The sequence below is a fragment of the Homarus americanus genome, unplaced genomic scaffold (assembly GCF_018991925.1).
Source record: "Homarus americanus isolate GMGI-L3 unplaced genomic scaffold, GMGI_Hamer_2.0 scaffold48406, whole genome shotgun sequence".
Taxonomy (NCBI): Eukaryota; Metazoa; Arthropoda; class Malacostraca; order Decapoda; family Nephropidae; genus Homarus; species Homarus americanus.
Window position 1 is genome coordinate 5,219,137 of NW_024753828.1, and position 15,310 is coordinate 5,234,446.

The following is a 15,310-nucleotide window of genomic DNA, read 5'->3' on the forward strand; positions in this document are numbered from 1 at the left end:
TTACTTACATATGTGTAACTTGTGTATTTTAGGGAGTGGCTAATACAAAACTAGTGTAGTAACTGATAGTATTAACTGAGGATGAAAGGGTAACAGTTTTTAATCAATATTATAGTTCCCTCTGTACTGACATCTTGTTTTGCTGCTGATGAATTAACCAATGCAGTTGTTGCTTATATTACGCTTATATTATGACATACCGTAATATCTACAATAATATCAGCAGTCACTAGGAGTGTACAAGTCATCATTCTGTAACACATAACTTTCTTTACTATAGCCGGGTGCACTAGTGACTCACAGTGCCCTGATGACCGTGCCTGCTACAATGGTAATTGCGTCAACCCCTGTTTACTGGACAACCAATGTGCCCCACAAGCTGAGTGCCAGCCCCTCGCCCACAAAGCCACCTGCTTCTGTCCATCTGGCACTAGCGGTGATCCTCTCAGGGAGTGCAAGGTCGTCGGGTGTTCAACAAGCCGAGACTGTCCGCCTGACCGCATGTGTCTTAATGGCCGCTGTTTAGACCAGTGTATTCACAACAACACTTGTGTACCAAATGCCCAGTGTCGTGGCATTGATCACAGAGTTGAGTGTCGATGTCCACCTGGTTTTGAAGGCGAACCAACAATTGCATGCAAAGAAAAGTTACGACGTGCCTGCCGTTCAGACTATGACTGTGAGGATGAGTATGGGTGTATGGACGGCACCTGCCAGAGACCTTGCCAAGAACTAGAGCCTTGCCAGGACCCGACAGTGTGTACACTGGTGGCTACACGGCCCCTCAAGACCATGACCTGCACCTGTCCCTCACACATGGTCACCTCCCGCCAGGGAGAGTGCGTGGACTGTAAGCTTAACCCATTCTTGTTTTTGTTCACAGCTATTTTATCGTTATCATTTTTATTTCTCTTTAACCAAGGTTTTCTTTTTATAGATAAATTGAGCACCAGTGTCTTATCCCCTAACATCATACCAAGTAACCTTTTGAACAACATCTACAATTTAACATTGGCCAGAACTTACTTAACCCTTATAACTTAATGTTAACATCTGCGTGTTATGTTAACCTGTGTGAACAATAATAACCATAAACCATTACCTCCCGCAGTGGAGCAACCAATAAGCGTGGGTTGTCGTGCGGATAATGAGTGTCCAGGCGACGAGGCCTGCATCAACACCCGCTGTGTGACACCCTGTAGCTGTGGTGAGAATACAGAGTGTTACGTCCGCGACCACCGTCCCATCTGCACTTGTATCCCAGGTTACCAAGGCAACCCTAACCTTGGATGCTACGAAGGTACAGTGTGCCTCATCTTTGAATGATCAAGTTTTTTCTCAATAAATTATTAAGACTTATTTATGAAAGTTCTTTGGCTTTCTTTCAGCAGTTTTTATAGCATGGTATTTACTCGTTACAGCTGGTTGCACTAGAGATGAGGATTGCCCACTGGACACAATGTGCACCAAAGGTGTGTGTGTGAACCCTTGTTTCGTGAACAACCCGTGTGACATCAACGCCGAGTGTTACCCAGAAACCCATCGCCCTAAGTGCCGCTGCCCTACTGGACTCGAGGGAGACCCCTATATTCGCTGTCAAGTTATTGGTTGCAGAAGTAACTCTGAGTGCCCGACAGACAAGGCTTGCATTAATCGGAACTGCGTGGACCCTTGCTTACACGAGGACAACATGTGTGCCCCCAACGCCAAGTGTTATGTCTTCCAGCATGTCATTGGTTGTCAATGTCCAGCTGAAATGCCTTATGGTGACCCAAGGCTCAATTGTGAGAGAAAGAAGGTTGAAGCAGCTGAACCTGAATGTCGTGTGGATCCTGATTGTCCTAGCAAGCATGCATGTATTAATGAACGCTGTGTCAACCCCTGCCACGTACTTGACCCATGTGACAGAACAGCCAAATGTGAGGTGGTCGACTCGGTGCCTGTACGGACCATGATCTGTATATGTCCTGAAGGTTTTATTATGACAGAGGAGGGTACCTGTGAACTAATTGATATTGAAATACCACCTGGATGCCGTGCAGATTCTGACTGTCCCGTAGTAGAAGCTTGTGTTAACCATTTGTGCCGCATTCCTTGTGCTTGTGGCCGAAACGCTGAATGTGAGATCATCAACCACCGAGCTGTGTGTACCTGTATGAAAGGTTTCCAAGGTAATCCCGAAATTGGTTGCAGCGAAGTCGGCTGCCAGCATGACAGTGATTGTGGGGACACTCAAGCTTGTTATGACGGCGTGTGTGCCAACCCATGCCTCGTTGATGATCCCTGCTCAGTTAATGCGGAGTGTTACCCTCAGCAACACCGAGCCTATTGCCGATGTCCCTCTGGTCTTTTGGGTGATGGCTATACAGAGTGCATTATTATTGGCTGCAGAGCCAACACAGAATGTCCAAGTGACCGTGCATGTATTAACACCCAGTGTGTCGACCCATGTATCGATGATCCCTGTGCCCCTGACTCCGAATGTATCATTCTTGACCATGAAGCCCGGTGTCGTTGTCCACCCGGCACCACAGGAGATCCCATGGTGCGGTGCAGCCCTATCATACAGCCCCTTTGCATTGTTGATGCTGACTGCCCAAGTCAACATGCTTGCATCAACAAACAGTGTGTCAACCCGTGCAAGGTCTTAGAACCATGTCATGAGACTGCAGAGTGTAAAGTTGTTGATACTGTCCCACTGAGGACAATGATTTGTGTATGCCCCGATGGTACAGTAGCTGAGGAAGGAGGAGAATGTGAATTGTTGCCACCGATTAAGCCAATATGTAAAGTTGACCCAGAGTGTCCCTCGGAAAAAGCCTGTTTCAGAGGCGTCTGTAGAGACCCATGCCAGTGTGGCGCTAATGCTGACTGTGAGATAGTTGAGCACCATCCTGTGTGTACCTGTAAACGAGGCTATGAAGGAGATCCGGAAATCAGATGCTATGAAATTGGTTGTTATGGTAATGATGACTGTCCAACTACTCATGCATGTCGCAATGGGCAGTGTGCTCCAGTTTGTGGACCCGACAATGAACCATGTGGAGAAGTGGCCATCTGCCAAGGAGTTAAGCATGAAGCTGTCTGCTACTGTCCACCAGGCTCCCGGGGTAACCCACGCACTCAGTGCATTGCTATCGGCTGTGCCTCCAATAGTGCCTGCCCTAGTGACCGCAGTTGCATAAATCAACATTGTGAGAGTCCCTGTGCCTTTGATCCATGTAAGGAGCCTGCTGACTGTCGCGTCCAGGACCACACACCAGAGTGCAACTGTCCACCTGGCTTCAATAGAACCTTGGACAAGGGATGTGAAATGAGTGAGTATTCATCCATTAATTACGTATAATTGTCATTATTTTTTTAATAAGATTACATATACCTGTACTGTAAATACTTTTTATTAATTCTATAAAGAATGTTTTGTAGTAAATGGTTATTTTTCAATCCAGTCGTGCTGGGGTGCCGATCTGATTTGGAGTGCCCAAGCCAGACTGCCTGTATCAACGAGAAGTGCATCAACCCTTGCCACATACTAGATCCCTGCGGTGAAAATACAGAGTGCCGCGTTGCAAACACAATACCAGTCAGGACCATAGCCTGTGAATGTCTACCAGGATACCAGGGTGATGCAGCTGACAAGTGCATCCCAAGTGAGCTCTCTCTTTTTGTTACTACCCATTCGCCAGCCAGTCTGTGTCCCCTGCTTTAATTGTAACTTATATCTCTCATATCATGCATCCCTGTAGTGTTTCACCTTAATATTTTCTGCTTATTGCTTTTTATAAGTATTAACCCCAAATTATGTAGCCTGATGTCTTATAGCTGAAGGAATAGTGTTATTTTGTTTGTTGTCATTATCCAGGACAGTGTCTCTTCAAAACTCTCCCATGGACACATTTTTCATCCAGCATTATACAGCACAGTATACTGTAGTATTGTATTACAGATCATTACTGTACTGTTATTGAGATAAAACTGCTAGTCCTTCATCTATATATGTACTCAGTTTCTTTGTTAACATTCATGCATTTGTACATAATGTGTAAATTGCTTTGCAATTACCATTTTAAACCTAACATCTTTAAACGTTATTTATTCATGTGGATTTATTTTGTAACACACACATAATTTGCCTCAAACAATTACAGTTCTTATTTGCTTGTGTTTATATCAACATTTTAACTATGACATTCACCTAATACCACTTGCACCCTTCAGATAATGCTCATTACCCCACCTTGTGCACTGTGCATGGACCTTCATCTGTTAGGAAACGTTTGACCACAAAATGACTAACTGCCATAAGTAATATATATTTTTCACATGCAATGATATTGTTTATTTAGTTTTGGCAGATCTTCCTGTAATCTTGGAAGATCCCGTGACCAGGAGCTGTTGCCTTACACCAGCACCAGCCAACAGGTCCCCCCCAATGATTTGATGACAAGTCGTAGACAGTTAATGTTACATTCATGTTTGCACCTCTTCAAAAATAGACATTGTCACACACGTTCCTAATCATGACAATACTGACATTAGTATTATAATGCTAAATGACTGTTTTTGTATTTGACTGATTTAAACTAATTTAGATTGGGTAAATACCTTGAACATATACCTCGCTAATTTTTACCTATACCTTCGTAGAAAGAGAATTATTGATTTAAATGTTTGTTTGTTTGTTTTTATTGTTTTTTAGTAATCAGTAATTTGGCTAACTTAACTTTGTACATTACTGTAAAGGGAAGTGTTACACATGACATAGCAAACCTCATAATTGTTACCCAACCCTTCTTTACTGCCATTTGTACTATAATATGATCCGTATCTCCATGTACATACACTAGCTAGGTGCTGTATACTGATAACTAAGAAGGAATGAATCTGCATAATCTAAGGTTTGTTCAGTAATCTCCCCCCTTGAGGAGAGAACCCATACTGTAAAATTTGAGTGTAATTATTGTCACCTGGTAGTTAGTTTTGTGCCCTTGTGGTTTTAAACTATTAAGTCCTTTAAAGTAAAACTATCGCTCCTCAAAAGGTTAAACCATTGTTCTCAAATGTTAAATCATCGTTCACAAAATGGGTTAAACAATCGTCCTCAAAAGGGTTAAATCAACTTCTCAAAGGGTTAAACCATCATTCTCAAAAAAGGGTTAAATAATCGTTCTTAAAGGGGTAAACCATAGTCCTCAAAGGGTTAAGCCAGTTAGATCCATTCTCATTTCTCTATATAGGTGAGGAAAATCTAACTTACAATCTTTGTCACACATACAGACGTTAAAAAAACTATATACAAGCAAAACTGTATTGAAAACATGATACAACAGACGAAGAATTTTTCACTACCCTACCGAGACAACAGGAGTCTCAGCGTCTCAACCAGTGACTATTGTGTTGACTGTACTGTTCTATAATCACCCTCCATCCTGCCAGCTATATCATTGTTATGGCTTGTGTTTGCAGCTTTGCTAACCCATTTGTTATTGAATGTATTGTATTGTACTAACCATTTATATTAATGATATATTCTAATTTCAGTACAATTGGAAGTGTAATGTGAATGTATGTTGCATGTGTATATTTAGTGCTAAGAAATTGTGTGTGTGTGTGTGTTTTTATAAATGACTTGTGTACATATTTGAGTTATAATGTTTTTGTTTTTTTTTAATAATTTCTGGTACTGTTTATATTTAGAGTAAAAGCTGATATTTGTAAGTTTCTTTTATTGTAATGATTTCCAGTAATTTTTTTATGATAATATGAGTTTATGTAGTATATTTTGTATATTATCTTACCATTATTAAATATTGTTCTTGTGTGAGACTTGCAGATTTAATATGGTAATTAGAACGCACTTTATTTCTCTCTGAATAAAAGAAACGAGAATACTGACTTAATAATAATTCGCTGGCAAAGTATTAATTTTAGTATATTAAAACAAAACACGATTCTCTAAAAGTAATAAAAATAAAATTGATACTTAACTTTTTTAAATATGTCCATATAAAAAAATAGCCAAATATATCCAGGGATCATGTTAAGGTTAGCCATAGTCCCTCATTGTGCTCTCGTGTCCACAGCCCCGGTCTGCCCTCTGGAGAAAGGCTTCGTTCTGGTTGACGATGACTGTGTGTGTCCCACTGACCGTAACTTCTACGTAGATGAGAATGGTAACTGCGTACACTGTCCTACGGAGCTGGGCTATGTACTGACAGAGAATGGAATATGTATGTGTGATCCTGAGAAAGGCTACCACCCAACTGGTGATGGATCTTGTGACTGTATCCTGCCAGCTGTCAAGGACGACAATGGGTACTGCATCGGTGAGTCTATGTGCCACTAATAGTGTCCTACCATCCATTTTTTTTCCTTAAGATATTTTGTTTGGTATGTGCCAGGGAAATATCTGCCAGGCTGTACTTTTGTTTTCTGAAGTTGATGAGAATAATGAGAGCACCAGTTGTGTACTGTATATTTATGACATTCACACTTTCCCTAGTAATACCTTAAGGTGTCCACTTAGATAATGTCATCCTAGAGAAGTCATTTATCAAACAGCTGTCAACATATACAGTAGATGGCTTTACTGTCCTTTGTTATGTCATTGTCATTTATCATTTCACCACTTCACGGATTAGCAACCGTTCGGGCAGTTGATCTGTTCTTATTTTTATGACCTCTGTTGCCTAGTGTTAGTACATGCAGAAAATTAAATACCCAGGGATAACCTGCTATGTTTGGTAAGGTCACACTGGATAACATCTTTTCCACATCTAACGTGGATCGAGGATTGAACCCAGGATATGGCAGTGAGAAATACACGTGTTAGTGCTGTACCATTAACAGTATTAAAATGTCTTTTCTTCTTGACAGTGGCAGTGACAAAGATACCGCCCATTCCAGTTGGGTGCTACGCCAACGAGGATTGCCCTCAGGATAAGATGTGTAACCAAACATTCTGTGTGCCTCCATGTGCTGACTCACCTTGTGCCAAGTATGCTCTGTGTATCAATGCCAATCACAAGGCCATTTGCAACTGTATCTCTGGTTACTCTGGTGATCCTTACCAGAAGGATAATGGCTGCAGTAAGTGATCACAATCCTACTTAATTTGTTTCTTAGTTTAGCGAAAGGATTCTTCAAATATTCGGCTGTGTTACATATACTGCACATAATGGAAAGTTGAAAACAACATAACATTCTTTTACAAAATATCACCAGTTATAACAGTATTCCAACATAGACCATTAACCATGCCAAAATCTTCCCAACTAGGGCCTACCTTCGCCAGGACAGACTTCCCTCGCCCTGATATGTTGGTCAACTGTCTGGCTGATGGTGTGCAGGTGGACATCAATGTGGGTGACCCAGGCTTCAATGGCGTCATGTACGTGAAGGGTTACTCCAAGAATGAAGAGTGTCGCAAGGTGGTCAGGCCAGATGTTGATGTTGGACCCATTGAATTCAAAGTCAAATTCAACACTTGTGGCCTCATCCATGAAAATGTAAGCATGACTAGAAATACTGTACACACAAAGCATCCTCATGGGTACAACTGTTATAAGAGCTAACAAGATTTATTTAAAACCTATAGCAAGTTAATATCTTTATAATCATTGATAAACACAAAGAAAGTTTAAATAAGATATTGTTAGGTGATAAATTTAACATTGATGATATGATAATAGGTGATAATGTTGACACTTTCCGCTTCTCACAGGGTTTGGCAAGGTTCATCCTGGTGCTACAGAAACATCCCAAACTGGTGACTTACAAGGCTCAAGCATACCATGTTAAGTGTACCTATAACACAGGCGAGAAAACAATCACAATTGGGTTCAACGTTTCCATGTTAACAACAGCTGGCACCATTGCCAACACAGGCCCTCCCCCAACTTGCCTCATGAAGATTACCAACCCTACTGGAGGACCTATTGATAAGGCTGAGATTGGCCAACTCCTAATGTTGAGAGTACAAGTTGAACCTTCAAGTGAGTACCTTATCAATAATATAAAATATACAATAACAAATAAAACTGTAATTGTCATTTTCCTTATGATTTCATTAATATAATTTATTGCTCTGAAGTACACTGAAACTTATACTCTTTGTCAAATTTCAGATATCTACGGTGGCTTTGCACGCAGCTGCATTGCGAAGACAGCCAACATTGATGGCAGTGACAACGAACACCTGGTGACAGATGAGAACGGCTGTGCGACAGACCCATCTATATTTGGCGAATGGGAACAGGATGATGGGGATAGTAAAGCACTTGTTGCTCTCTTTAAGGCATTCAAGTTTCCATCATCTAATTCTATACGATTCCAGTGTAACGTCCGGGTCTGCTTTGGCCGCTGCCATCCAGTCAATTGTAATGGTTATGATGCATTTGGTAAACGTCGCCGTCGCCAAGCAGAGTTAGAACTTGATGGCCAGCTAAGAGAGATCCAGGTCAGCTCTCAGGCAATCCTCACAGTTGAGACCCGCACTGAGAGATACACTGCATTAGAGAGTAAGTAGCTGATATTTACACTTTATTTAACTACAAGGTATAAGGTTCCCTATTGTAGCCACAAAGCTGCTATTTCTTTTGTAAGAGACATAAAGACAATATCGTAGATAGATATTAATAGAAATGTATTACCTGTTTTCCTTTCCACAAGGGATACATGCAGATCAACATAGATGTACTGTATTGCTGTTAATAAACTTGCATGATGATTTCCAAACTTCCAGTAATGGACCAACCAATTAACTGACTTTATTGTATGCAGATCCAGAGAATGCGGGAGCTGTTGAGGAAGTGTGTGTGAGCAAGTGGGGTTTCATCATCGCCCTTATCATCACGGCGCTCCTAGCACTTGTGGCAGTGGCAGTGGCTGTCTCCTGCTGGCTTATGGCTTATCGACGACGCCCTAAGCATGGAGGACCTCTGCCTCACCCACCAGAGTTCCCCAACCCACTGTTCACTACACCTGAGCCATTGGCTGAACCTTCACCAGACTACCTCTCCTGAGGGAAGTCACCCGGGGCTCCTTAGCCCTTAATACTGTGATTGACTCTCGTCTTGTAAACGAATCACTTAGAAAAAGATTCTCTGAAGTGACAGACATAAAAATGAAATCTATTATAAATTTCCATAAAGAAAGGCCAAGACCTTCGTGTGAATGACACTGAAATAAATTGTGACTTTTCACTGTGAAAATTAGACCAGAAGTGTAACCTTGAGGTTTATGAGGAATTTGTTGAAGGAGCGGGGAACATCTCTAGTGTGGCACATTCCGTCAATTTTAATGTCCTAAGTTCAGCAGAAACCACTGGGATGTGTCACAAAAGGGAGTTCCCAAATCATGCAACCAGTTTGGCTCAAGGAAAGATAAATGAACTTTTGTGAAGTAGTCTGATTTTATTTTTGTACAAAGTCATTTCATAATGTTCTGTCTGAAAATGTGCCCGTTCTGCTATATTTGTTTACAAGGCACTTTGGGCATCATTTCAGGGACGACATAGCAGTGGCACACAGTCCCTATCGACAGTGACATATAATGTAGTCCGATACTGTAGCTTACAAGTTGATTTATTCACCTGAATAAGTACTCCAAAGATTCCATGTTATTTTGTATTTAAGCATCAGCTACAAAATGTGCTAGAATACTGTAAAATAATAATTAGGTGCTCATGGACAAGTCCCTGTTATGTCCAACTTCTTCAAGTGTCAAATGTAAAGTGGAAAGTGATTTTTACTCATTCACTAAACAGTAAGATACCACCTCTGTCTTATGAGGAGCATCTTGTTGTTAGAATGAGCAACAAAATCACTCATTACATTACAATGTATAAAGTTGGCCTGCCATGGCGGCTATGGGGAGTCACAGATGGTTATTGGCAGCTAATGCTGCAATCGGTTATTAAATAGTGGTTAGTGATTTGTTTTTATAAGATTTTAGAAACGCACAAAGGTTGACCTCCCCCTATCTACTTGGCAGGACTGAATAAATGGTTATTGAGATATATTAAGTTATATTTGTGCACGTAGATAATAGACTCATGAAAGAGTAGCCGCTGAGACGTTTTTCCTGAAAGCGGAGACAACTTGTGGTTGCCACAGCTACACATGAGTCAGTTGCTGTCAGCATTTGCTAAGTGCTTGGTTGCATTTTTTTTTTTTTGGGTGGAGCCACAAGTATTGTCTGGCACAAGTCTCGGCTGTGTTCTGCCAAGTCATGTCTTCCACACAAGTCTAAGGACAGATATTACTGATATTGCATCATTTGAAAAATATATTTTCAAAAATGTGATAATTTCGATGTGTAAAGCTCATAAGAGCGCCAATCTAAACTATTATTTAGTCTAACCATCACGCCTGAATTGTCCCAAAATAATAAAAACTTGAATCTTGCGCTAACCAAATACTAGAGGCAAGCCAACATGCAAGTGTTCTCTTCTAACTTGGTTAATACAGACTGACTTCAACAAAGGCATATTTCTCTCACTTGTTACGCCCCTCATTACTGTGATCTGCGCCGTAGTGCGTTGCTTTAATGCCAATATGCCTTTGTTTAACTCATGGGAAATATTTCTTTTGCCATTTTCATCAAGAATAGGTGGTGGGTTCTTAAATCTTCAAGCAAACCAAAGCAAACATTAGTTCTATTTACTGTACTTTGATCTTCAACTAAATAGGTGTTGGGTCTTCCGTTCGTCATCAAGTCTTTCCACACACTGTGGCTTGCCTTTGATCCCTTGTTGTCCTCAATCTGGTAAATAATAATTATAACTTTCCATGCTTTAAACAAGTGTTAATATGTCTCACCTTGTAACATACTTGTGTTACTGAATAAAGGATACGGAATAAATTATGAACTTGTTTTAGTTGATGAGTTAATACTGTACTCATCGTACAGTAGTCCCATACACTATGTCGATTTAAAGCGATTCAATTTAAGATATTGATTTAAAGCGACACCTACAATTAAGGGCGATGTTTTAATTTAAAACGAATCTTTCCTGTTTTGCGCTAGTTAATCTGACACATCCTATTTTAAATTTTGCGCCTAATGTTTTCCACTGTATGCGTCTCTGGAAACGCTACGGCTGCCCATCACCCTCCCACACCCTCACCATACTCAGTTCTTGTACTGACGCTCAAGTGAGCAGACATATTGTGTGACACTCTCCTACCACGTGCATCAACCATCGCCACTATGTCCAAGAGGCTAGCTACTACATCATTAACTACCCCAAAGGCCAAGAAATCAAGGCAAGCAAATACACTGGAGCAGAAAAACAGGGTGCTGGAAGCACTGCAGCTGGAAATGGTGTTTCCCCGTGTGTCAGATGTGTACACAGCACTAAACAGTGATGTGGATGATGAGCTGGTCGAGTTGGGCTCTGCATCTTCAGAGGATGAATTCCCTAAATAAAGTTGAGTGAAAATCTATTTTTGAAAGTATAAAGTAATTAAAAAATAAGTTGAGAGGAAAGTGAGTGCTGGGGGAGTCAGGCGGATGGTGAGTGGCACCAGCGCGACCTCCCTCTCACATCAGCTGATCGCTAGTCAACAGACCATTTCACGTCCCATAATTTTAGCTGTGTTGATTTATAAGTGTTTGTTTTAACATAATACTTCAAAAAATAATGTTTTGTTTATTCTAGGAGATGGACTGAGGTGCATCTGGGTAGACTCAGTCTTTTTAGTATTTTGTGTTTCAAGTACCAAACTAAATTATTCCATTGAAACAACACTTCGATTTTGTGCAAATTCTGTTTAAAGCGACCTCTCTTGGAACGTATCTGTGTTATATCGAGTATCTAAGGGTGTGCTGTGTATATGTATGTATATATGCCCTTTAAACAACACTGCTGAAACATATACATGATACAACAGTACACGGTACCCTTACACACCATTGTTGTAACATGGTACAAATTTACAGCATACACTTATACACCATTAGTGTATCATACACGATACAGAAATGAACAGTATAGACTTATACATTTGTAACACAAAAAATATATAAATACAAAAAATGCAGCAATGTACGTACATTACAGTACATGAGTGATTGTTACTATCTATACAGTGTGAATACAGCATTGCTGTACTTAAGGAGGCAATGTTGCTGGCACGGCACGCAATCACCTTTGCTTCCCAAGTGTAAAGTTTAGAACCCATTTACAGTTGGGGCACCAAACCAGCAACCGTTAGTTGTGACGGGTTATAGCGGGCCCCAAATCTTGACCGGCCCAAAAAAACTGAGTGAATAAACTTTTTTTACGCAGTTTCTCTTTTTACAAATAAAAAATCTGTTTGGACATGGTGTGGGGGTGTGGTGCTGGTGTGAGGCTGCTGTGGCGGTGTGTAACGGTTTGATGGCATGATTTTAGTTGTGTGAGGATGAAAGGCTGTTAGGGTGAGAGGCTCTGAAGAAGACAATTTTTTGAGGTATGAGTAAGGATGTGGTGATGTGAGGTCGTATGAGTGCGTGAAGTTATGTGAAAATATGAGGTCATGTGAGGGTATGAGGTGATGAGAACATGAGGTCACGTGAGAATTATGTCCTTGGAGGTATCAGGTTATGTAATAATATGAGATCACATGAAGTTATGAGTTTGTGTGAGGGTATGAACGTTATGAGAATATGAGATCACATGAGTATGAGTTTGTTTGGAGGTATGGAGTTATGCGAGAGGTTGAGTGTGTGTGAGGGTATTGAGGTGTATGACGGTGAGAGTTTGAGGTAATTTATGAAATTGAGATTTTGTGAGGAAGTGAGGCACTGAAGATGTGTGGGGGGGGGGTGTGAAACGTATGAGTGTATGCCTGTGAGGATGTGTAAGAAAATAAAATAAAAACATATTTTATTAATAATACTCCTTCAACTTTAAATCTAAATAAGTCAGGCAGACAGACGAGAAATTATTCTTTACTTAGTTTATCCCTTCAAAGTCTATTTACTTTGTGAGGAAAGAGAGGATCGTTGCCACTTGGGGGACTACGCTGGCTGGGTACATAAATAAAAAAAATTTTTATAAAATGATACAAAATACTGTATTTAATCAAATGTGATGTATACAATAGTAAGTAGTAGGTCAAGATGATTTGCTTAAGGTTAGACTATAATGGTATTCTTGTATGGCGAGTTTACCGATTTATTATTATTTTTATTATTATTATCTAACATTGAAAATAATAATTTATATCTACATTCTATACAATTAGGCAAAAATCTTGTTTCATATTGATTAAAAATCAAATGAAGAGCACACCCGTGCAATATTTTTAGAGGTGACGCATTCGGACTCGTTCACCTCCGCTTGCGCTGGTAATTTACTGTTGTTTGTGTGGTAAACTACAAAGTTTCGGGTGTTCTTTTATCCGCTGCCAGCGATGGTAACTCCGACCAAAATTTTACTAAGACTTACTGATTTTCTCTGGAGTATAAATGAAACTAAAAATAGGACAGTAAATGGCAGCGTTCGGTTTTTGTTGCTTTGCAATTTTTTTTAACATTCATATATGACTGCATAAATTGCCTTGTAAATACAGTATTCAGATTATCAACTTACTGCGTCAACACTGGTGGTGTGTACTTGTCAGCTCCACCAGTCATGTTCTCTTGTCTCACCAAAACAGGCAACCGACCAATCCTGTGGCAGCTTTCTTGTGTTGCTGCCAGAGTTGCCAACTTAGCGACTTTGTAGCTAGATCTAGAGCTTTTTGTTTTTTTCTAGCGACATTTTAGAGCGATTTGCGACTTGTCGCAAATCTAGAGATATCCACAGAAATCTAGCGACTTTCTGGATACTTTTGGACTGTCCTTGAAAACTCAGTTTTCCTAATTTCGAGCCATAATATATAGCAACGGGATTACAGGGACAATAAATAATATGAAAAGTTTAATACATTTGAACGGGTCGTGGTACAGAAGGAGGGACACGTCTATTTCCTGATCACTTGATGTCAGCCCGTCCATGCATCTAACACCCTAAAATTGTGGTCAGAAGTGGCAAATTACAGAGATGCGACAGGTGAAAACCCTTACCATAATCTGGCTGAAATTGCACTCGCTGCCTTATCTCTTCCACATTCAAACGCAGATGTAGAGCGCACATTTAGTAATATGAACTTTGAGAAATCAAAATTGCGCAACAAAATGAAACTATCGACATTAAAGGCAATTCTTACAATAAAGTATGGGTTAAAAAGACAGAACACCTGTTGTGCAAGTTATGAACTCCCTAGTGATATTTTAAGAAAGATAGGGACTGTGGAGGCATACAGTTACAAGAGAACCTGAACCAAGCACTTCACATGCTTCCAGCTCTACAGTTGTTCACACTGCCGACGACTACGAAGAGGACTGGGATGCAATTACTATTGAATCAGTGGCGGCTCGTGCATAGGGCTGCAGAGCTGCAGTCCCCCCAGACACTCACTGCCAGGCGTATGATTCCTTTAGAGAGACAGCTGAATAATACACTACCAACAAATATATCATTTTATATGTTATTTAATTATTTTCAATACGTTGCTAAGTGAATTTTCATTAAAATCAGACCAAAATTTAAGTTACTTTCATAGTTGCTGTCAATGCTGTACGATTCATGTCTGTTATTAATTGGCGCCGCCGCCGCACTTGAAGCAGCTCAGTCTCGTGTTTACATTGCGTGTGGACGGTGTGGTTAAATCGTGCTTTCTTTAATTACCCTTTGACGATGGAAAATCGAGTGAAGTATTTGCAAAACATCAACTTTTCCCAGCTGACATTAAATGAAAAGACTGAAATCAAAGCAAGAGGAAGACCTACACCAGTTTTATCCATTCAACAGAACAGTACAAGCAGGAACAAAGAATATACACGCCAGTTTAACATGAGTGTTTATGGCTCTGTGGTTGTGACGAGGCAAATACTTTATTCTGCTTTCCATGCTTATTGTTTGGTGGGGACTCGGCATGGACGAAAAGTGGTGTGACTGACTTGAGGCATTTGCCACAGAAAATAGTGAAACATGAGCAGTCAGCCAAACATATGTTGTGTGAGGCTTGCAGTCCCTCCATTTTATTTTTCACGAGCCGCCACTGTATTGAATAATAGGTAAGTGTGCACATTAATCTTAAAAAAAAATAATATTTTTATTTTTACATAATGCATTTTATTTATACTCCGTCCATTATAGTCGGCATTATGAAAATATTTGCATCAAATTACTGAAGGGGGGGAATAATAGCTAGCGACTTTTCATGGAAGATTTAGGGACATTTAGCTACTTTTAGGTACCAGCCTAGCGACATTTGAA

The 15,310-nt window shown here is 40.3% G+C and overlaps 1 protein-coding gene across 1 annotated transcript in view; it reads left to right on the forward strand.

Annotated features, from left to right (window-relative positions):
• LOC121855503 overlaps nt 1–10,866 on the forward strand; it is a 257,960-nt gene extending 247,094 nt beyond the window's left edge. Inside the window, 10 exon segments of the mRNA XM_042350478.1 lie at nt 281–850; nt 1,112–1,300; nt 1,422–3,317; nt 3,450–3,650; nt 6,084–6,326; nt 6,877–7,089; nt 7,279–7,508; nt 7,724–7,994; nt 8,127–8,519; nt 8,782–10,866. Coding sequence (XP_042206412.1) covers nt 281–850; nt 1,112–1,300; nt 1,422–3,317; nt 3,450–3,650; nt 6,084–6,326; nt 6,877–7,089; nt 7,279–7,508; nt 7,724–7,994; nt 8,127–8,519; nt 8,782–9,023 — 4,448 coding nt within the window. The 3' untranslated portion in view covers nt 9,024–10,866.
• The last annotated feature ends 4,444 nt before the right edge of the window (nt 10,867–15,310 follow it).